The sequence below is a fragment of the Pelodiscus sinensis genome, chromosome 9 (assembly GCF_049634645.1).
Source record: "Pelodiscus sinensis isolate JC-2024 chromosome 9, ASM4963464v1, whole genome shotgun sequence".
NCBI lineage: Eukaryota > Metazoa > Chordata > Testudines > Trionychidae > Pelodiscus > Pelodiscus sinensis.
In genome coordinates, this window is record NC_134719.1 from 34546325 (window position 1) to 34571233 (window position 24909).

General features: G+C 43.6%; 1 protein-coding gene across 8 annotated transcripts in view; it reads right to left on the reverse strand.

Moving 5' to 3' along the window:
• EVI5 (ecotropic viral integration site 5) overlaps nucleotides 1–24909 on the reverse strand; it is a 138675-nt gene that overhangs the window by 46842 nt on the left and 66924 nt on the right. For all 8 annotated transcript variants that reach the window (XR_012905957.1, XM_075936544.1, XM_075936541.1 and 5 more), the window contains 2 exons: nucleotides 19064–19210; nucleotides 10538–10633 (listed from right to left, as the gene is read on the reverse strand). Coding sequence is in view for 7 of the 8 variants with exons in the window: in XM_075936544.1 (XP_075792659.1) it covers nucleotides 10538–10633; nucleotides 19064–19210 (243 nt within the window). In the remaining variant the exon portion in view is untranslated. The remainder of the gene's footprint in view (nucleotides 1–10537; nucleotides 10634–19063; nucleotides 19211–24909) is intronic.

Genomic DNA, 24909 nt, shown 5'->3' on the forward strand with positions numbered 1-24909 from the left:
CATTCCAATTCTTGGAAAGATGAACCAATACTGTAAATCCCTGTGTGAATGGATCTCCGGCTCCAGAGGATATCTGATGCGCTTTGGCCAGATTTGATTGGAGCAGATAACAGGCTCTGTGTTTAGTTCAGTGTAAATAGCCAGCAGGTCAACCTACTCTACAATGTGAGAGTAGGGTTGCCAGATAGTTTAAGCAAAAATATTGAACACCCTTCCCCCTCAAAAAACCCCAAACCACTGGGGAAAAAATTCTGTTGAGGAAAAAAAAGGGGGGGGGATTAAAGTTGTTGAGAGGAAAAAAAAAGACCCCAAGAGTTAAGCAATAAATAAATAAATAAATAAATAAACAAACTGCATTAAAACAGCATGGCCCCTTTAAAAAAAAAGTCTTTAGGCTTTTTGCTGGTGGCCATCTTGTTTTCTTTATTGGAGCCAGAAAGCAGCTTGCCTGTGGAACCAGGTAAGCGGGAGGGAGGGGGGAGTTGGGGGACCTGGTGTGCCTGGGGGGGGGGGGTGTTTGGGGCTGGGCCCAGTTGCTAAGTGTGTCGTAGGATTGCCAGGTGTCCAGCATTTTCTGAATTTTTTTTTTTTTTAACTAGACAGGAGGCAAAAATACCGGACTGTCTGGGTCAATACCGGACACCTGGCAACCCTATGGGAGAGTATCTGTAGCATTGCCACCCTACAGATAATGGAGGACGTAGGCCTGGAGGCTCAGCGATCTAAAGTGAGACTACTGGAATAGTGTTCTTAGTGCTCACTTTCTGAATTCTTTTCTCTCTCACACCCCACTTTGAAATTACCATAGTTTAATCCACACCAGGTTTCTTTGTATATTGAAACCCAACACTGATGGTCTCCTTAAAAGCTGGATTCTGCCTCAGCACGAAGTTCTGATACTGGAAAGCTCACTTCTCAAGAAGTGCTGATGAAGACTCTGTGCCCACCCAAGACTTAGCCTGGGTTTCATATCTGAAAGGTTATATATTTCATCACTGACCTGCTTGTCTTTCAAGTTGAAGGTGCCTTTCTTTGTCCTTTCCCAGGGCAAGTGACAAATCTTATATTGGATCCTGAGAGCAGGATGGTGGAATAGGCACACAGACCCCACTACCTATTAGAGAGGATTCAAGGTGTGGAGATATTCTGCGCCACAAGCAAGAATCCAGCAAGTGGGTTTCCTCCAGGCAGAACAGGAATGCAGAGCCAGGAAGAAAAGAATACAAGAGCATGATGTAGGCCACTTACATGTACTCATATCTCCATCTCTGGACCCATTAAAAGGCCATGATCAAGATAGAGGGAACCTGGTACAAACAAAAACTGTGCTCAATAGTGCGAAGCTATCTAATACTTTTTTTGTTACCTTGTTTTAGAAAAAGTGAACTCTGAAAATTACTCTGAACTTGGAAGCATCCGATAACAACAGCTAACCATGGAAAGAAAGCAAGTGAGACACATGTGACCACACAGACCCTTTTAATCTTAGGCCTAGGTATTGTTGCCATAAAAGGATACCTGGGCAGTCACAAAATATTATTTTTCAGAAGGCTCTGCAATTGTCAAGGCCACCAGGATGCAATGTGTGCACTGCACAAGTAGAAATATGCAGACACCCCCCCTTGAAGAGAATAAGAATGTTTCCTTTTTTGCACATTTCAAATATAGAAGTTTAAGGGGAAAATGGTTTACATTGCTACCTGACATGATCAGAACACTACCATTCCTCAGGTCATTCAGAAATAATTGGATCAATAGAAGCCAAAAAGGAAAGGCCTTCTAAATGTTTTTACTGATTTACTGCTATGTAGACAGTTCTAATCTGTCTCATCCTGACTTTCACAGTCACTGCCCGAGCTTTTTAAACTCTTGCTGTATGGTTGAAGATACTTTGCATTAGAAAATGTAAATGAAGTTTATTCAGAAGGGTAAATGTGGTGATGAGTGGCCTTTCAGTGACTTCAGGGTGACTCATTCTAGACTTTCAAAACACACATCACAAAAAGCATGCACCGCTATTGATAAGAATAAAAAAGTTTCCTGTAATTTGAAAAAGATGGAAACAATTTATTTATTTTAAGTCAGTACTTGGAAAAGTTGTTAAACAGAGGTCACAGAAAGGCTTAATTCTAGAGAAACGACGTTACACGTTTAGACTGCAGAGGAGAGCTAGTACAATCATGGGCTTCCTTTACAACTGTTCTCAATTGTTTTCACATAGATCAGGGTAGATACAAAGTATCTGAACTGAGTGAAGTGAGCCAGGAGGAAACTATGTTACACATTATCCAAAGACATAGGAATGGGTTCTGACCACTAATTTTTTAAAACTCCGACTCAAACCTTAATCTCAGAAGCACCTTTAGATACCTCGCAAAATAGTTTATAAAGTCTTAAGGGAAGAAATCATTATCTAAATTTAAACTAACAAGTGGATGTCAAACACAAGAGGGGAAGCAGAGGTAAGAAGAGTAGCAAGGTGACAAAGTCATTTATTTACTGGTATGAACTTTGTTGGTTTGCCTTTTTAATCATTTCTTGGATTTAAGTTCACTATTGGTCAGGGGCTAAAATTTATATTTGTTTTCAGTTCTCTTTAAAAATTGAGTACTCTGAATTACGCAGACATGAAACAAGGAACAGGTTTTTAGGTCTTTGGCTCCAGAATCTCTGTGGAATGGATTATATTTGGCACGTTCACTCAGACTAAACCTCTCAAAACCTACCAAGATTAAGAGCTGAATGCCTTGAATGATCAGGGAAAGAATGGCATTCAATGTATCAACAATAATTTGTTAATTATTATGAAATTATTTTATATTGCATGGAAAAAGCTGCTGTTAGACAATTAGATCCATTATTAACTGTTAGATTTATGTGTTTCCTTTTATCTACCATTGTATTTAACCTAAACTAAAAGTGATCCAAAACAGTGATTTAAATTTAGCATCTGTGTATGTAGTCAGATCAGTGTTTGTGTGGGTGTAATGATACTTCGTATGCATCATAAATTTAAACACCAAGTGTCTTGCACTTCACCCATGAAAAATTTCACAGAAAACTGCATGATTTAGATTAAACCTGAGTATGGCCTATGTTGGTTGACACTTAATCCCTACAACTTCTTAGAAAAGCAACCCTCCCCCTCAAAAGGAAGGACATGTGGTAATTTGACTTCCCCGACACATTTATCAATGCTACAACACTGCCACAAGTGTAGCCATTTGTGATGCTCCAAGTGTAATCTCTTAGCTTTAGAGTGAGACACAGACATTCTATAAATGCCAGTTCCACAGAGTGCATTTAAAGACATTACTACTTGTATTTCAAAGCGAGTCAACCTGAAGGACCCTTTTACAGCCCTGGGCTAGGTCAGAGCAGTTATCACAAAGATGTAAATGACCATGCAACAGAACAATCTGAAAAGGACACAGAGGCAGATCCTCCTCCACAGAGAATTTGCATCCCTCTCTTACAAGTGGGGCAACAGCATTGCTTAGCATTGAGGCTACCTGACACTTCTCATTGTAAGGCCCTGTTTTCATATGCTTAAAAAATAGACATCAGCTATTTGGAATGAAATTTTCTAAATGGGTGCCTGCCTCAGACTGGAAAATTCTGGAAATTTTTCAGCCAAAACAGTTCAGCAGCTAAGGATAAGAGTAGAGAGAAATGCCAGATTTTCCAGTGCTATAATTCTGGAGGCCTTCAAAGCTCTAAAGCAAAACCACCAAACAGCAAGGATTTGTAGCTTGACAGGGAGTAGCTTGTGTGTCAGGAATGTGTCTTATCATCCTTGTGAAAATCTGCTCAGATTAGGCCAATGTATCAGACTTCGAAAAAACCTGCAGACCATATACGTGCAAGGGAGATTCACTAGAGGTTCACATCAAATATCTCAGAGGATTCCAGCTTCACTGAGCATTCTCCATTCCCTCACAGCCACTCATACTAAACCACACTATGTGCATCATCCACACAGAACAAATGGCCAGACATTGAAACTGAATCCGATCCAGGCACCAGAACTGACAGCTGGTGGCCTGTCTTCCCTGTGACCCTTCTTCTGGTACCCAGGCAGTGTGGAAGAGGAAGTCACTTGTCTCAAACAGATACGGAACAAAAAGCCAGACCTAAGATATTATGGGGGAATAGATTAGCACATTGAGCCTGAGGGAGGAAGCTGGGACAAAAAAGAAACAAGCAGGGCAAAAAGACTAGAATTTGGAAATAGTTTGGCGGAGCAACCTGAGATTTGACAATGAGCTAGGATGAACGTTTGGAATGGCTAGGTAGACTGGAACAAGGAGCAAGTGGAGGCAAGAAAACAAATCAGATAAAAAGCCTGGAGGTGGGCAGGAGAGGTCTGCAGTTGCTTGCTAAGCAGTTAACCAAGTTAGCTAGCCAAGGTGACTAGAGACAAGGAGTGAGGCGACTGGGATGGCTAGCTGAGCACACTGGGATGAGGAGTATGGAGAAGTAATATTAGGAATTACTAGGCAAGAAAATTGATGTGAAAGAGAATGGGATGAGGAGCCAGGTAAAAGTAATTTTTGGATAGGAAGAGGTCAAACACACTGAGCTTTCAGACTGACTGGTTGCTCAAGTTTTACTCTAGCTTCAACTTTACCGGTTATTTGAACAAATTGATCTTTAAGCTACAAGGCCAAGGAAATACAGTTCTGATTCTGCAGCAGGCAGTGTTTGGATTTGAGTCAAAATTAACTGTCTTCTTCAAAGATATTGAGATGGGAAGACTGGCACATTTTGAAAGATTAAGACTGTTTCATGATTTGGATCAGAAACAGAATCCAAATAACAGCCTTGATTTGCAGCAGCTTGCTAAGTTTGTTTGAGCTCCTGATGGCATTCAAGTCTCATTTTGCTGACTTTTGCAAACAAACACTGTGCTCTGTTTAAGTTTATGATTCGTCCACATAAAGTGTCCATTGAAGAACTGGATTTGACAGTCATTCCAGGCGTCTCAGTCAGCAATTTGGAAATGGAAATAGCAGATATCAAGGAGTCAGATATCCAGGTGGAAAAATTCGTTAATATGAATTCTGATTTAGAATGCCTTGCTTGACAACACACAGAACTGGCAAAACTGCAGAACTGGACTGACATGAAGAAATTGGAGCACAATGATAATCTGAATCTACAAACTTGGAAAAAACTTCCTGTCACATACACCACCATGCAGAATGCGACCTTGGCCTTACTTTCAGTGTTTGACTCCTCCTATATGTGTAAGCAGGCTCTTTCTCATTTGTATCACAAAGGTAATTTGCGCTCCAGATTGACGGATGATTCCCTGAATGCATGTATGAAGCTGAATTTGACCAGTTATGATGTAAAGAAATGTGCAGTAACAGAAGTCCCATTAAAGTCCTTGAATATAATGTTTCATTTATACTATTATTAATCTTGTCAATTATTAGTAATATTAAGCTATATATTTTTAGTCAGGGAAATGGGCATCTTGTACTAGCTCTTTGCTGACAATTTGTTCTGAATTTTTTATGTAGTTTGGTTTTTTGGTTTTTTGGTTGCCGACCCCTGCTGCATACAGATCTGGTCACCCCATCTAAAAACTATATATTGTATTTGGGAACAGGTACAGAAAGGGCAACAGAAATGGTTAGGGGTAAGGAACAGCTTCCATATGAGGAGAAATAAACAACACTGTGATTTGTCAGCTTGGAAAAGAAATAACTAAAGGGTAGGGGGGGATATCTTAAAGATCTAGAAAATCATGAATGGTTTGGAAAAATATAATAAGGAAATGTTGTTCATTCCTTCACTAACATAATACAAGAAACTGACCCAATTAAATTTATAGGCAGCAGATTTAAAACAAAATAGGCAACAAGGGATGGATCATGATGATTGCCTCTTCTATTTATTCCTTCTGAAACCCCTGGCATTGGCCACTCTTGGAAGACAGGATACAAGGCTAGAAGGACCATTGGTCTGACCCAGTATGGCCATTCTGATGTTCTTATATAAAGCTGACATGTATCTGCCCCCTGCTGTAACCAACTAGACCCAACCTTCCCTTCCTCCTGGAGCTCAGAGTGGCCAGGAGTCCTGATGGGGTCTGTCTTTCTCCAGAGTTACAAAGTAAGAATATATATTACAATTTTTAAGCTAACCGGTGTCCCTTAAGTTACTCACCACAAGATGTCAGAATATCCTAGCTGAGTGGGTCTAATATTTAATTGTCTTTTAGATAGGAATTAGATACAGTGCTCCTGTCAACTAATTGCTAAGTTGTCTGCCAAAAAAAAAAAAATAGAGTTTTCCAGTGCCTTAGTAGCCCTGCATAATGAGGATCTGCTGGGGGAGGGCAGATGGGGTTGGATCCCCACCCCATTTGGTTCATGGCTTGTACTGAGCATGCTCAGTAACGCTGCTGAAGCCTCTGACCTCAGTCCACCTCCTCTGTGCTCTCACTCTTCTTTCCCCTCCCTCCCCCCATTACAGTATGCAAAGCTCCCCTCCCCTGAAAAATCGGAAATGGCACCCCTGTTAGTCATGTCTTGTCATCCTCTAGTGCTAGTCTAGTTTGGTCTGAGTGGCAGATCTAAAGGGTCCTACTCTGCTGATGTACCATGTAGGTGTTAATATGATGCCACGATTGAATCTGTCTCTTCCTATTTGCTTTTTTCGCCCAAGGCTAGGAAATTATACACAAGCTACATTGAAAGAACATTAAGGTTGTAAAATCAAGCACTGGAAAGTTAAGATATAAAACAGTATGTAAGAATGTAGTCAGAGATTGCATCATCATACATATGCATAAACAGGCCAAATTAAGACTGTGCATGCAACAGAGATGTCAACAGATAACCAGTTACCCAGTAAGCATCACCCTTACTAGGTGATGCTTAACTAGTAACTATTGACTGGCACTTGGGAGCGGTTCCTGAAAGTGGCAGCCATGCTGACTGAGGGCTGGTCCAGGTAAGATGGAGCCATCCCCACCCAGGATCTTGCTTAATTTGTTAAACCTAACATTTAACAGATTAAACGGGATTTTACATCGTTAGTGTGCAATCTTAATTCTGACATTTCCTAACTTTTGAATGCTTGACTTTGCAACCTTAATAATGGTAATGAAAGGTTTACATATTATAAAGACTACAGATCTTCAACTTCATACAGGCACAGTTCACTAGAGGAAAAAATAATCATTTATTCTCCATTACTATTCTATTTTTTTATTGTTTTTTTTTGCTTAAGGTGTTCTGAAACTTGAAATATTAGCAACTCTAAAAGTCAGCCATGACTGAATGATTTAATACCATAAATAAATTATAAGCAGAGGACAACATTCACTTATTTTGGAAAAAAGTGAATGCATCTCATTGAACTCTAACAACAGACATCAAGTAGGCCCACTAAAACAAGGTCATATTTAACAAGTATTTTAATACAGCACAATGCAAAGTGGCTCAGGTAGGAACAAAGAATGTAGGCCATTCCTCCAGAATAGATAAATAACCTGGAAAAGCAGAGAATGAAAATAACTGAGGATGATAGGGGACAAACAACTTAACATCAATTCTTATTGTGATGCTGTTGCAAAAATGACTCCTGTGATCACTGGATGCATAAATAGGAATAATGAGTAGTGACAATGTATACTAGGACTCTGCATATAGTTCTGTGTCCATATTTTTAGAGGATCCTGAAAAATTCGAGAGGGTACAGAGAAGAGCCAGAAAAATGGTCTGTGGGCTGGAGAACATGCCTACAATGAGGCTTAGAGAGCTCAATCTCTTTATCCTTGCAAAAATAAATTGAAAAGTGACTTGATTATGCTGTTGAAGTATATGTTTTAATGTTTGACAACCTAACAAGGGAAGTGCTGAATTCTCCAACACCTAAAGTCCTCAGATTAAGACCAGATGCCTTTCTGGAAGATCTGCTTTAGTCAAACACAACTTATTGGGCTGAATACAGGGGTAATGGTGAAATTGTACACCCTGACAGGAGGCAAACTAGTCCAACTGGCCAATTGCTCAATGCATGCAACTGTGCAGCAGACCTGCTTTACAAAATGGCATTCTCCATGCAACATGACCCCAGTGCATTGTACAGGGGAGGTCATGCTGCACAAAAGATGCCCCGTTTTGTTTCTGTATGCAGCCTGGAGAGGGGTTGTACAACTACATGCAACTCATGTCAATGATCCAAAGGTGCCTTCTGTCCTTAAAATCCATTAACTAAGAGTACTGTGGTTTTACCTGCTTTTTAAATAAAACGTTTACAGTACTACATATGAAAAGTACGTATGAGAAGAGATTGGCCAAAACTCAGCTATTTTCTTGCTATCTTGCTTCAGAGATAAGCAATTCCTTCCCAATACTCATTTTACTTATCTATGCATTTCAAAAGGCACCTATCACTACAATATCTAAGCTCAATATGATAAAACAGATGATTGCTCTATCTTTCAATCATTTTTGTGCCTGCTGTGCTTGAGGAAAATATTCATGGTAAAGGACGCTTTATAAAAAGGCTCTGTTAATGTTATTTGTACAAGACAGCCTATAAAGTTGGTGTCAGCATTGCAAAGAAAATTAACAGATGCTGTATAACTTTCTCATTCTTACAACATGTCCAGGGTGCAGCAAAGGAATAGGTTGGGACTTCAAAAAGGAAAAGTTTGGATTATATAAGTATTGCTAAGGGGAACGGAAAAGCTACAATAGTTGAGAGAGCTAAGAAAGAGAAAAGTTTTGCCACAATAAATTAGACAAAGGTTTTGAAGGCAACATTTCCATAGACACAACTGGGACAATTTGGGAAGTCTGTCTCTAACTAGAAATTCTGGCTGATATTATGAAGTTGGTGCTACAGAACTGCAACATCGATGCCTCTTAGTAAATATGGGACCACTATGGGCTGGCAGAGAAGTGTCACTTCTCTACCAGCTCAGGGACAATAGTGACTTGTTAGATAAGAATTGTTATCTATCCATACGGAAACACCTGAAACTAGCTATTTCTCCAACTTGCTTGCAGGGATGGCAGAAGTGGAAAAAGTGGAAAATTACCAGCTGAATGACACAGGGGTAACAAGGGAGTTTAAAAAGAATTCATGGGAAGAGATCTGCACAAAGGAAGAGGGATGACAGATTCAATCAAAGCCAGAGAAGGTGAACTGGAAGAAGACAGCAAAACTTCAGAACACAAGCCTGGACTCCTCCTCTTCACCCCCATCCCAAAGTATACTTTGGAGTTTACTGAGGAAACTCAGGCAGGGAAATACACATACTTTTTTTTATTTAACTAGATCAATGTCTATCATGCAATTAAATTTAAAAAATGGTTTTAGAACACTGTGCAAATTATCAGTGAATTTCATGCATTGTGCCTACCACAGATTCCAGGGAGTAGTAAACTGTGGACTCACACCACCACCGGCTGGAGTTTTTGAAGAGTTGTTAAGCTGGGCAGTAAAGAGGAGAGTTTGAGGACTTAGCACTAGTTCCAGGGACTGGGCGGAGCGGCGTGTGGTCACTGCTCTCAGGAGAGGCATACTAAACAGAGGGTTCAGAGTCAAGAGAATGGGTGTAGAGATGCCAGGACAAGAGCAGTGCCTGGACTCTGTTCCAACTTTGGAGGCTTAGAACATCAAGGGGCTCAGTGTTTGGATTCCCTCAGCACTCTGGTGAGTAGGCAAGAGGAAGCTCTTGACTGGAGCTGTGTCAGCAACTCAGAGGGAAGAAAGATGTCCCAGTTAGGACAGAGATTAAAGGGTGAGGTTCACATATGAGAAGATGCAAGAAGGACAATCAAAAATGATACAACAGAGTTAAAATAGGAGAGTTGTAGGTAAGTAATGAGGGTCAGATTTTTGAAAGTAGAGAAATATCTAAAGGGTACATAATGGTCTCTGATAATCCCTAGAGTCCGCAAGTCATCAGGCCATGGAACTAGGCCCCAGGCCCCAGAAGTATGGATTGGAGTGAGGGAGTTGAAAAGGGAACCTAAAGGAAGCACATTCATATATGACAGGAAATAGGGAGAGTAGGACTATTATAAGGAAGATCAAGCAATATACAGCATTTACACTACTGAAATATGGATTTAGGCCAACGCCTACACATCTGGTCACTGGCAGTAGAATTGGTCCTAACAAGAAAGGTGACTGGAATCAAACTAAAACAGATTTTTTTTAAATCTAAGAGGAAGGTTTCCATCTTTGAAACATTCAGTGGTAGTTTACAATACCTAGATGAAATCAACAAAGGCAAATAAGCAAATTCGAAGCCAAGAGGAAATGCATGGCTCCAGGTAACCTGCATGGAAGCAGTAATTAACCTACCAGAAGAATATCTTGACAGAACATAAGGTTTTTATTTATAAAAGGAAATATTCAACAGTACAGCATTACCCGACATTACAGTAGCATAGACATTTCCTTGGGTGAGAAGGAAAAGGGAGCAAATAAAAGGGATAATGCTCAGTAAGGATGGGGACAATACTGTGTTACGCATACAGAATTTGTAAGTGTCATTTGTTACCTGGATTTCTAGTTCAGCGATGTGCTGCTGGAGTTCTGCCACAGCTGCTATGCTGTCTGCTTCACGGAGTCTGACTGCCATCACTTCTTCCTTGCTCTGAAAAGAGTTGAATGGGGCTAAGCTGTAAATTCAAGAAAACTTTCTCTGATATTGTGGGTTAGTGAAGGGGGGTAGGAGGCTCCCAGAGCCTAGGCTCTGAACATCTACATTTTATAACCCCACAGCCTGAGCCCTGTAAGCCCAAGTCATCTGACATGGGCCAACCATGAGTGTTCCACTGAAGCCTAGACATAACTGAATTTATTCCTAGCAAAAGAAACTTGAGATGTCAATCATCCTCCCTGGCCCCCTTCCTCTACTCTTTACTTTGGGAGGGAGGAAAATAAAAGCTTAAACACTTTTATTTAAGATTAACGCCCAGAAAAAGAACTAGATTAAGAGTACAAGTGAATTCTTCTCTTAAACTTCAGAAGCTTGATAAAGAATGGACAACACCACCACAAACCATTGTCTCACCTGTTGGCATGTAAAGCACACCCCTAGCTGTGAAAGGCTTAGGCCTTGGGGTTTTTTTTTTTTAAGTTGAAGGTACACGTTCCCACTGCATGCAAGAGTTTGATGAAGCGCATCCCCACTGGAGTGGCTACCATTGACTTTGACAGCGATGCAATGTGAGTAGCTATCCCATAGTTCCTGTTGCCCCTCTGCGTTCTAGGTTAGGCTCTCAGTACCCAATGGGATAAGAACAGGGTGGTTCTGGGTATATGTTGCCAGCACCCCATAATGTGCTTATCTCCTCCCACCTCCTCTGCTTGAAAGTAATGGCAAAATCTTTTTGCACCCCTTTTTTTCCTGGTTATCCGAGCTGACACCATAGCAAAACAAGCATGGACCCCGCTCAGCAGCAAAGTGCTGTGGTAACCATGGCAAACATCTTACTGCTTATGCTGCAGTATGTCCAGAGTCTATCCAGGGCCCGTCAGAGTGACAAGAAAATCAGGAGGCCATGAACAGACAACTGTTTGAAGCACTGCATCTATGCTACCCTACAGTTGACCATGCAAGGTAGAATTTACTGTTACTCCTTGTGAAAAGCAGGAGTATTGAAACTGATTTTTAACAGTCCTTAAAGTTGGCAGGATGGGTTTGGTCATGTGGACTCATTTTTCAGAAAAATCTACCTAATGCGGCTAAATTCTACTTAAATGCCTACTCCTGTGGAGATTCAGGCCTAGTTTACACTAATTAAAACATTGGCCTTCTTCCAGTGCTAACAAGAGACTCTTGTGAAACATTCTCTTTCTCCTGACTCATGTCACATAAGGCAACTGGCAACGTGGTACCACCATGCTGGATTATCTAACAATGATAAACAAGTAGAACTGAAGTCCTTTTAATCAAGCACCTGATTCATACATCCCAACAGAGTGTCTGAACTTCAGGTTAATAAAAAAAAATTAAGATTGTTTAATCTTTCAATTAAAACACTGTGTGTAATGGAAGTTAATTCTTACCACAAAGATCCCTAGATTTATATCATGTAAAATACCTTTAGAAGTCTACAGAATAAGTTTGCTTACATTTGGAGACTGTCACACTTTCAATAGTTTGATGCTTGACATTTCAGTTATTTGAAATCATCCAATAACTATGCTCTTTTTCTCTTTTAGTTATCAGGACTTGGTTAGGTAACAGTACTTCTTGTGTAAAGGTAGTATCAAAGTCAATCCCATTTAAATTTTTATGTTATTTTATTCCAGAAGAGTCATTACGAAAAGCTCATACTATCTACATGTTTTGTTAGTCTTTAAGGTGCATCTAGCCTATTTGTTGTTTTTGAAGTTTTTCCTGTTACAGACTAACTCGGCAACCACTCTGAAGCTTCTAAGTAATTTTCAAGTTGGCCTTATTTGGATCCTGTACACAAAGGACATCAGTTCTTCCTCTATATCACTGTTAGAGCACATTCCGTGGACTCATTTTCTTTCTCTCTCTTTTTTGTGTGGCTATTATATCATTTTTAATTGAACTGCTGTCTTTAGTTTTCAAATTTAGTTACTAGATTGCCATTTTTCTAGTCTTTGTACTCCCTCCCTATTTCTGATACAGTAAAATGATCAAAATTCACTCACAATAACTATGTATTTGTGCTACTGCATTAGTTAGCTGTATTTTTCAAAGTGACAAAAACCATAGCATCTGTCTGACTCTGACCTCATATTTTATTCAGACTGAGGGTCCTGTTCTGCCCCCAGTTACACCCACGAAATCCTATGGAGATCAGCAGATTACCTTAAAGCAGAATTTAGCCCTAACAGTACTAGTTAGAGATGTAAAATCCTGTTTAATTGATTAACTGGCTATGTTTAATCAATTAACTGATTAAATGGGGTGCAGTTAGGAGAGGGGGGCAACTCCATCACAGCCCCCACCAAGTACCTGCAGGGTGCCCAGGCCCATTGTGGATATGGGCTGCTCTGGATGACCAGAGCAGTCCCTCTCTATGGCAGACATCACCCCCTCCCTGGGCTGGAGCAACTCCCTCCCCATGGCAGGTGGGAGCTGCTTCAGGCCCCACCAATTAACTGGAATTGGTAAGCATCACCTGTTAAGGGTGATGCTTACTAGATAACCAGTTAACCATTCACATCACTAGTACTAGTAACTGGATTCCTTTTAATTTGACTATGATGAATACAAACAGTTCAAGCTGACTCATCATTTAGCCCATGAACTACTGATCAGACAACAGGAGGAACACGCTGACAGACATTTAAAATTCTTGATAAAGTATGAAGTGTTCAGAATAAGTGCGTAAGGTGAGAAGTATGTTCAACTTATTCAAAAACGAGACAAATACACTAATTGTTCATTCCTCAGTTATTTGCCATGAGACAGTACATTACTATGTACAATCGACCAGCTAATTTCTCAGAACCTGCTGCATGTTCCACTTCAGCAGTGGGAAATGTGTCAATAAACAGTAGCTCCCTTCATTAAGAAGCCTCTTCCCAGTATGATATGGCATAGATCAGTGAAGTTTGCTCAACATGACTTATTCTTGGCAAAATTCAAGGAAAAACTGCAAAGCAATAGCATCCAACTAGGAAACAACATTGCAATGGAGTTTTTTATTCCCACCTGACGATCAGGCCAGAAAAATTAGGGTTTGTGTGTGTGACTGAGTGTGAGAGAGTCAAGATAGTTCCTATCCTGACTGCATGACTTAGTATATACTTGAAGGACTTTACATTTGCTCAGATACACAGTTCTCTTAATTAACCCTAATATTATACATTTCTGATGCAATAAGTTTTAGATGAGAGGAGAGGATCTCAGAGAGGTGTATCCAGCTTAAGAACTTACATGCAGGGGCATTCAACTTTGTGAAGCACATGGTAGGGAGGGCCAGCTCTTAATGCTGCATGGAGGACAATGAAGGTAAAGATCAGCCCTGTTTGGTTTTGAATATTAATGAATGGTTGCCCAATGAAACATTTCAACTTGCATTTGGAGAATGAAGATCTGTCAGTTCAGACCCAAGACATGACACTCCTTGAGGACTTTCTGCAGCCTCTTTTATTCTTCTCCCCTTGCCATGGAGCCCCCACATGAACCCTTTAAACACTTCATTATACCTAGTGCTGAAAACTAACATTATTATGTTTATCATTCCCAGACACAGCAACATATTTCTTGTACCTTTTCATTTCCTAAACTGCCATCTTTTCTTTGACTCAAAAGCATTTCTGTTAGAACCATGCTTAGCAGGCCTCACCTATATTTTATTAGTTGGTATAAAATGAAAATATTTAAGAGACTGTGAGAAACTAGAGGCCCTGATACCACAATGGAAGACCTTTCATTGTATTCCAAAGGGGTTATTTTGATGACTAAATTGTGCTACTAAGAAAACTCCCAGATTTAGATTGTATGAAGACTTGAGGTTTTTCTGGTTACCCATGCAGACATTATAATTTTAATAGCTCTTAACTTGGTTCAAAGAGCCAACATACATGCCTGTCCCTCAGGAAATAAAAGAAAACAGTTTGTGTACATGGGAGACCCGTTCATTTCTCATCTGGAAGACTGAGGCCTTGGGGATATGCTGGGTGTTTACTGGAAAAACAGGAGGGGGAGGCAAATCCTAGCTCTCTCCACAAAAGGGAAGGCTACTGTGAAAACATTATAGTGCTTGGAGGACTTGCCAGTTTCACTTTTTCTGAAAGCATTAAGTTTTAAAATTAACAGAAAACACAGCAGAAAATGTAAGAAGCTACTTGCTATTACAAACTGATTCCAAGATGTTTGCTCCTACAAAATGCCAATTTAAATAGTTACTTGTATTCTTTTACCACCACTCAGGCTTTAACTTCTACTCAAAAACAAATATACACAGTGTGAGAAAGAAGGATACAATCAAGATTATATAAACAAGCACATAATGCATATTTTTAAAGATAACTACACCGAACTTCCCTTCACACTATGCATTATTAGTTAACTAACTTACAGTTAATATCATGGAGACAGTGGGTGTTGGAGGAATGCAAAAAGGCATGTTTGCCCTTATAGAAAGATCAGAAAGGGCATGCCAAACATAAAGCAGTGTGAAAAAGATATGAATAGCTGGAGATATAGGCATAGGATGGCATAGCTGGCAGAGCAGGAAACAAGAGGAACAAAATTGTGAATGGTTTTGAAAGAGCATACAAGAAGCTGAACTAAAAGCTGTGGAAAAGGGGGAGCTAATGGAAGTAATTAAAAAGGGGAGACAGATGTGTTTAAAACAAAAGACAAGGAAGATCCTAGCAGCTGTTTTGTGAATAGCTGTAGGGATGTATGAGGTTGTCAGGGATATCCTAGGAGCCACTAGGGGTGTCTCTATACTACAGGTTTTTGTTTGTTTGTTTGTTTTTTAAGTGGCCTTTAAAAACAAAAACAAAAAAACTTCCCCTGCATCTAGATTGCTGCCATGTTCTTTTGAACATAAATCGAAAGAATGTGGCAGATTTTTCAGCCACGGAAAATCTTGCTTTATGAGGAATAATGCCTTATTTTTTAAGTGCTCTTTTGAAAAAAAGGCACTATGTAATGCAAACTGTGCTTTTTTTAAAGTACTTGTTGTAGTCTAGACACTTTTTTCGAAAGAGGCTTGCAGTCTAGACATAGCCTAGGTGAGGTAGGAGATGAGGAATTGATCAAAAGGTTCAGCTATATCGACAAGAAAGGCAAATTCAAACGAGTTACAGAAAGCTCTTCATGGTGCCTGCTTATGTGGGACAAAGCAGAAGGAGCCTAACAAATATCTAGGTTAATGGGCAGTAGGAAAGATGACTATATTGTCAACAGTAATCAAAGGGTAAGTGGGCACAGTAGGGACAGTAAAGATACGGATTTCAGTTTTGGCTATATAATATTTAATTTGGTAGTGCAACATCCAAGATTATATCAGAAAGACATTGAGATGTGGGATACATTGAAAGAAGTGAATTAAAAGAGGAAATAACTCGCAAACCTACCAGCAAACCAGTGGCAGCTAAAATCATGCAAGAAGCCAAAAAATGTGTAAAAAGAGAACTTGGTCAAAGGAAGATCCTGTGTGTGACAGCCCATAAAATAGGAAGATCCACTGAGAAACAATGAAAACCTGATCAGAGGGTAGAAGAGCTAGGAGAGGGCAAATACTCACGGATGGACAAAATGTTAAGAAGGAGCAAGCAATCTGTTTTATAAGGAAAATAAGGTAGAGCAAGAAATTTTGGTCACAAAAGGACTCAGATACTGGTGAGATTAATTTCAATGGAACAGTGGGTGCAAGTAGGGCTAGAAAAGAAGAATTACAGGCAACAGTAGCATATGGTGCCTTGGAGTTTAGAGAGTAAAGGAGCAGAGATGAAGTAGTTGGAATGGCAGATGGAGTAAAGGGACTGTTTCTTGAGGATGGAGAGACCACAGCATGCTTTTATTGAGGAGAAGCAGCAAGAGGCAAATCAGGGAGGAGTGGGTGTTGGGACAATAATATGAGGACAGCAGGAAAGAGATTATATAAGTGACAGGCTCATGGAGGAAAGGAAGCTACGATGGGACAAGGGAAAAAAGGGAAAATTACATTAGAACAGTCCTACTTGAGCAAGTTAATCACGATTGTCTATTAAATATAATTTGCAAATAGGCTTATATGTATGAATGCCAATGTACTGGATTCTACACAAACTCAGATTTGGGCCTGTTTCAAGCTTACATTCAAAGTCACAGTTCACATAATGCACCAGAATTCTGAAGAGACTCAATACAATGTATTTGTACCAAACTGAGACTAACAATGTTAATATGAACTTGACAGATCTCAGACCATTATAAATGTGCATTTGTGAAACATGTTGAGATAGAAGCCTCATATACCTCTCAGGGTATGTCTACACTACCCTCCTATTTTGAAATAAGAGGGTAATGTAGGCATACCGCAATTGCAAATGAAGCCCGGGATTTGAATTTCCCGGGCTTCATTTGCATAAGACGGGCGCCGCCATTTTTAAATCCCGGCTGGTTCGAACCCCGTGCCGCGCGGCTACACGCGGCACGAACTAGGTAGTTCGAACTAGGCTTCCTAGTTCGAACTACCGTTACTCCTCATTCCACGATGAGGATAAACACAAGCCTAATTCACAATCTGGATTAGAGGATACTCAAAAAGTGCTCTCATTTTATGAAAAGAATGCAGATACACCACATTTTCAAATATTTAGAAAGGGCTTGGTATGATTATTAGTATTAAACCCCAAAGAACAAGAATTTACAAGTGGGGAAGTGCATTAATTATACACTAAGAAATGGCATCATTATATAGAACAAGTGTCAACACCTAATAAGGAAAAATATGGAAAGCAATAACTGATTCAGCATCAGAAACCAATCACCACAGAATGAAGTGAGGCTTTTAGTCAAGGGGACTAAGATCTGACATTAAATTAAATAATATTCAGTGGACAGGTCCCTAAAAATAAACTTTCAGTGGCTTGTTAAATTCCACTGTGCATTTACACACAATTGCACTTAGTTTTAGGTCATATTGTAAACAACAGAGGCTACCAATAGTACAATGTAAACAACTGGAAAAATGAAAATCATTTCTCAAGAGTTGTTGAATTTCCTAGGGGAGGAGGAGCACAGTATAGCTAAGAGAAGTGGCAAGCATTTCCAATTAAAATCAAATGAAGCTGAATAGAAAAAAATTCCTCAATTGCAGAATGAAGTTAATTAGGAGATTGGTTAAGAGTGCTGAATACACACACCACTTCATAGTTTAGGACTATTAAAGTTAGGTCAGCTCAGCTTAGTGTGTAGAACTTAATCAATTCAACCACATTATCCTGAAGAGAATACTGTGAAACATGCATGCATTTCAGTATTTATAGGTTTGTGTGATATTGCAAGAAAACTATACATATTAATAAGGATGTAATTTCACCTCTAGGGATTTAGTGACTGTGATAAACCACTCAAGCTTCACCCTCTTCGTTTATACTGTCATCAGAACCCTTTGATGGAATTACAGCCTTACATACACTTGGGTGCATGTTATTTCTTCTTATATGCATACACTTCAGTTAAATGAGTTTTATTTGAGAATTTTCTTCAACTTTGCCGGGGATGAATCAATTAATCTGGAAACTACTGGAATGCAAGTGTCAAAATAGCCCATTTTCACTTACTAAGGTAAAACTCATATGTTCACTTGATTTAGTATATGAACACAATCATATACAGCTGAAAGTTTATGGTGTTACCTTTTGTTTTCAGCTTCTGACAGAAAAAAGTACACACTTAATCTGGAGCAACTTTGGTGTAAATAATGTGATTTTTAGGTGAGGAACAATGAACATTTTGCAGTATGGGTTTACAAGAAATTCACTATAAGAGACTCACAAGACTCCATTTCTTATTATGTCTGATTGCCATACCAAAGTTGCAGTTTAGAAAGAAAAATAGTCTTTTTAAAACTACAAACACTGCCAACTGAATCTGGGATTTCAATAATATCAAATCACATTATTTTATTTTTATGCATTGCTCATAACAAAGAAGCCTGTTTTACCCAGCCTTCTTGTTTGCTGACTGATCAACAGTAGATACTCTAAAGAAAGACAGACTTCCACTGGACAATGATTACTGTCACAACTACCCTGATCCTGGGGGCATGTCCCCTTCCACTCTAATGTTATCCTTAGGACCCTGCACACTGCTATATTGATTCTGTTAACTCCGGGTTAAACAAGTTTGTTGTACCTTGTCATGAAAGCAATCAGATATGTCTGCGTAAGCTACATTTTGACTCTGGTGTATAAGCTGGAGCCTTTTATACAGAGTGACTTAATTTACAGGGTGGCTTTACTCCGAAAAGTTAGCCTTCACAGTACCACTTCTGACAGGGGATATCTGAAAATACAGATCTATTGTAGCAAATAAGAGAAGAATGTGAATATATACTTTGTACATGAATTGTGCGCTCACAATGTTGGTTACCTTGCACTCAGTCTCTGCTTGTTTACGTTTTGCTTCACTCAGCTGAGCAAGAAGTCCTTTGTTCTGCGCAGAAAGATATTGCACCTTTCCTTTTAGATTGATGACCTCTTGCTCCGCCCTTTGTAAATGGTTGCTGTTGATTTGGTTCTAACATTTATGAAAAAAGGTTTAAGAAGTGGGTCAGAAGAGGTCTTATCACACCTACTTAACTAGACAACTGAAGCACTAACATTTTCCCACTAGACTTTTTAAACAGTATTTACAAGTCAGTTTTATTTACGAATTCAGTAACTCAATAGTTTGCTTTATAGAGAAAGAAGCATTCCAAGATTTGCTGCAATTAAAAATTGCTCATCTTAAATGAGAAAATGATGCTACTACATTTTGATTGATAATCACCACACACAAAGTGTACTCAGATACCAGGTATTCTACTATATACAAAACACTAAGATTAGCAACTAAGTTACGCTAGATACCAAGACAAATTATGTTTTTGCATATAAATAGATTATATATTTTTATATAAACAATGATATATGAGCACATTATTGTTCAAATTGAAGATAACAGTATAGAAGCACTCAGGAAATACACTGAAGAAAGATTATTTGTGATTGTTAGTGAATGGCATTTGATAAAACAGGATAATTATGCCCCCTGCTGACTAAAGTTAAAAATAGGTTAACTGAAAAAATGTTTACAATGCCAAGTTAGCAACCTTAATGAAAATGTTAAAATACTTCAGACAAGTTAATTAACGATGGTTTTACTCAATCAGTGGCATTTAACAAGTTCTACCTAGTGACTGTAGGTCAAATGCTAAGTGCATGGTCAGTTTTTTCACACCACCTCACCATGTTTCCCCATCTTCTGCTACCTGCAACTAGAAGCCTTCGCAGATACATATTTGTATCCAGATCTGCAAAAATGATCCATGAGTATCTGCATCCACATGCACAGATGTGGAAACCTGCAGATACAAAAGCAGATATCTGCTAATTTGTAGGATCCTTCATACAAATTTTGTATCTGCAACAACAGAAATTTCAAGAACAATTAAGGGTTCAGTGAAGTGCACATAACACAGGTTTGTTTGCCAATTGATGTGTCCTCATTCCTTGGTTATAGCAGAATTTAAATGGATAAACAAGTCAGTTCTCTCTTCACAAATGTCAGATGGTAGGGGTATGTAACAGGGCAGCTGCCCTGTACTGGCCCCTTAAGAGCCAAACCCCAGCCTGGAGCAGGCCCGGGGAGTTCAGCCCAGCTGGGCGGCATTGGCCAATTAAGGCCCAGCTGGGGGCTATAAAAGGGCAGGGCTGCTTCAGCCATGGCAGTGTGAGCCTGGCTGCCGAGGGAGCAGGACGCTCTCTGGAGCTAGGGCAGGGCTAGAGAGTCAGGCTGGGCCAGGACGCTTGGACAGCCAACCGGCCAGCCTGCTAGGCCTGCGGCAAGGCTGTGAGCCTGGCTGCCGAGGGAGCAGGATGCTCTCTGGAGCTAGGGCAGGGCTAGAGAGTTAGGCTGGGCCAGGGTGCTCGGACAGCCAACCGGCCAGCCTGCTAGGCCTGCGGACAGGCCTGCTGGAGAGACACCAAACCCCCGGAAGGGGGGCTCAGAGCGAGTGACTTGGGCACTGCCGGAGGGCAGTGTGGCGAAGAGGGCAACGCGACTAGAAGATTCCAGAGGGGAAACGCCACGTGAGCGGAGGCCTGTGCGGGCGGAATGGACTGATTCCGGGGACAGATGACAGACCCCCGCTACGGTGGTGAGTGACCCCCTCACAGATGGTGGAGAATGTGGGTGCTTGAAGCTACGCGATCCCGGCCCTGACGTAAGGGCTCCGCGGGTGCCTCAGTGGACCCTAATCCAAAAAAAAAAAAAAAAAAAACCCTCACGCAAAAAGAGAGAAGTTTGTGGGGGTTCCCTCCTCTCCTCTCGGCGAACTCGGGCGGGAGGGCCTTGGAGGGAGAGGCAATGCCTGAAGGACTGACTAAGGGGCGACCGCCGCCAGTGAAGCTGCGAGCCCAACAATTGGCGGCGCAGCTCCGACAACAGCAGAGGCTGGTACAGCAGCTGGATGCCCAGTACCGCCAGGCTCTTCAGGAGGTGGCGGAGCAGGACCAGGCCGGTATGGGGGCCGCCCCGACTCCACCGGCTAGCTCCCCATCCCTGACCACGCGGGGACCCACGGGGGACCCCACGGTGTTTGCCCTCCTTGACTCGGGATGCAGCCAGACGCTTATCCGCCCCGACGTACTGCCTGACACTGCGGCGCCCGAGGGGGAGATGCAGCTGCGGTGCGTCCATAGGGATGTGAAGACCTATCCTCAGGTCCGGCTCCCCTTGAGTGTGCGGGGAGTCACCCGAATGATGCGAGTGGGCGTGGTGCCGCACCTACCATACCCTATGGTGCTGGGTCGCGACTGGCCAGGGCTTACAGCTCTCATTACAGACTCACCAGCGCCGACCGAGCCCCATGTGGAACTCCTAGGGGAGGAACTCCAGGCAGACCGACCGCCGGGGTCGCTCGACCGGGAAGGCCCCACCAAGCACGACGCATCTGGCCCGGCCGACCCAGGGCGCTCAGACATGGAGGACGTGCCGATTACACTGGACTCGGCAGACTTTCCCCGTGACCAGCGGGAGGATCCCACCCTGCGGGAGGCCTACGTCCAGCTTGCTTGTGTGGATGGGACGGTGGTGGATCCACAGAGGGCGGCTCACTGGCCCCGGTTTGAGCTACGAGCCGACCGGCTCTATCGGGTCGGGCGGAACCCGCAGACGCAGGAAGAAGAGGCCCAGTTGTTGGTACCCCGGGTCCATCGACGAACCGTGCTGAGGTTGGCGCACGACCTTCCGGCCGCCGGGCACCTCGGGCATGAGAAGACCCTGGCCCGAGTCTTGGCCCGCTTCTTCTGGCCCGGGGTGTACAAAGAGGTCAAAGACTATTGCCAGTCATGTCCAGCCTGCCAGCTCGCTGCAGCCCCCGGGGTGCCGAAGGCTCCCCTCGTCCCTTTGCCCGTGGTAGGGACCCCCTTCGAAAGGATCGCTTTGGACATAGTGGGGCCCTTTCCGCGGAGCGCGGCGGGATTTCGATATATTTTAACGATCATGGACTATGCAACCACGTTCTCTGAGGCCGTCCCCCTTCGAAACACCCGTGCCCGCACGATCGCGAATGAGTTGGTGAGGATTTTTGCCTGGGTGGGGCTACCTCGGGAACTACTGACCGACCAAGGAACGAACTTTACCTCCCGGTTGCTGCGTCAGGTCTGCGACCTCCTGGGTATTCACAAACTACAGACCTCCGTCTACCACCCCCAAACCGACGGGCTGGTAGAGCGGTTCAACCGCACCCTGAAGGGGATGCTGAGAAGATTTCCGCCACCGGACATGAAGCACTGGGACCAGCTCATCCCCTTGCTCTTGATGGCGGTGCGGGAGGTGCCCCAGGCCTCCACTCGATTTTTTTCCCCCTTCGAGCTCCTGTACGGCAGACGACCTCGGGGCGTCCTCGATCTGGTCAGAGAGACCTGGGAACGGACCCCCTCCTCCTCGGTTGGGCTTCTGCAGTACGTACTCCGGCTTCAGGAGAGACTCACGCAGGTGGGGGCCTTGGCTCAAGAAAACATACAGGCGGCCCAGGAAGCGCAGGAGCGAGCGTATAACCGGGGGGCCCAGGAAAGAGTGTTTGAACCCGGGGATCGGGTGTTGCTGTTACTCCCCTCAGAGGAGTCAAAATTGCTGGCCCGCTGGCAGGGGCCGTATGAGGTCTCCCGACGAGTGGGCCCGGTTTCCTATGAAATTCATCAGCCAGACCGGCGAAGGAAAAACCAAATCTACCACGTGAACCTCCTCAAACCTTGGCAAGGGCGAGAAGGCATGTTGGTCGCGCCCTACCCGTCGGAGCCCGTGTTAGGTCCCCGGGTCCCTGACGCCAAGGAGGAGGAGATACCCCCAGCTCGCGGATACCCTGTCTAAGGACCAACGGCGGGTAGCCCAGGTGCTCATCGAAATGTTCACCAGGACCTTTACTTCGCGTCCGGGCCGAACCTCGGTGATAACGCACACCATCCGAACCCCGCCCGGACAGGTTGTTCGCGAGGGAAACCGACCTCTTCCCCGACGGATGCGCGACGTCGTGGAACAAGAGGTTCGCACCATGTTGGAGCTGGGAGTGATCGAGCGATCCAGAAGTGAGTGGAGGAGCCCAGTCGTGTTGGTCCCTAAGCCAGATGGAAGCATTAGGTTTTGCATCGACTTTCGAAAGGTGAACGCGATATCGAAGTTTGACGCCTATCCGATGCCCCGGACGGATGAACTGCTGGAGCGCCTGGGAAAAGCCAAGTTCATAACAACCCTCGACTTGACCAAGGGCTATTGGCAGATCCCGCTGGATCGGGAGTCCCAGGAGAAGACAGCGTTCACCACCCCGTCCGGGCTCTTCCACTTCGTGCGCATGCCATTCGGCCTCCATGGGGCACCCGCCACCTTTCAGCAGATGATGGATCGCCTGCTCGCCCCTCATCTGGAATATGCCGCAGCTTACCTGGATGACGTGGTCATCTATGGTCGCGACTGGGAGGACCACATAAACCAAGTGGCGGCCGTGTTACGGACGCTCCGCGACGCTGGTCTCACGGCCAACCCCAAAAAGTGTAAAATCGGCGCGCAAGAGACCACCTATCTGGGGTATCGTTTGGGGCGTGGGCTAGTCCGGCCCCTGGTGGGGAAGGTAGAGGCCATACGAAGTTACCCCACACCGACCACGAAAAGGAAGGTCCGACAACTTCTGGGACTGGCGGGGTATTACCGCCGATTTGTTCCCCAATTTGCTAGCATAGCGGCGCCGCTCACCTCTCTGCTCACAAAGGACAAACCTCAGAGAGTGAGGTGGGACACAGAGTGTGACTCGGCCTTTCAACAACTTAAAGAAGTCCTGTGTAGCGAGCCCGTTTTGCTTAGCCCAGACTTCGATAAACCTTTTTGTCTACAGACAGACGCCTCCGCCACTGGGCTGGGCGCCGTACTCTCCCAGGAGGTCGATGGAGAAGAGCATCCGGAGGTCTTTATCAGCCGTAAGCTGTTTCCCCGAGAACGCCAGTACTCCGTAATAGAAAGAGAGGCCCTGGCGATCAAATGGGCGGTTGAAGCCCTAAGGTACTACCTGCTAGGGGGGGAGTTTACGCTATGGACAGACCATGCCCCGCTAAAGTGGCTACACACTATGCGGGACACCAATAGCCGCCTCATGAGGTGGTATTTAGCCCTTCAACCCTATGTGTTCTCCATACGCCACAGGGCAGGCAAGGCCAACGCCAATGCGGACGCATTGTCCCGCCTGGCCGAGGAGCCGGGATCCAATCCCGAGGTGGGGGACCTGGACTTGTGGGGGAGGGCAAGTAGCAGGGCGGACTGGCCGCCCACTGACCCAGAGGAGGAGGAACCCCTCAGGACACCCGGGTGGGCGGAGGCGGACCCCACCCCGTCACCTGGCCGGAACCCAGAGGGTGGGGCGGGGAGGATAAGAAGACGGCAGGAGAGGGCAGTCAGGGCCCAGCCGCTGGAGGAGCTGGAGGCAGACCCCAAACTCCTGCCCGGGGAGGCCGAGGTCCGGGCTGGGCGGCACCCAGCTGAGGTCCTGGAGGCCGGCCGAAATGCCCCAGACTGGGGCACGGAGACCTGGCCCAGACCAGCGGCCGGAGCACCCCTGGATCCCGAGGACGACCCCGATGGGCTGGACCAGCTAGATCCCCGATGGGTGCTGGAACGCCGCGGCCGACCCACCGGCGGGACCTCGCAGGACCCAACCCTGGACCCCTGGAGTGGGCCACCCGGACCCT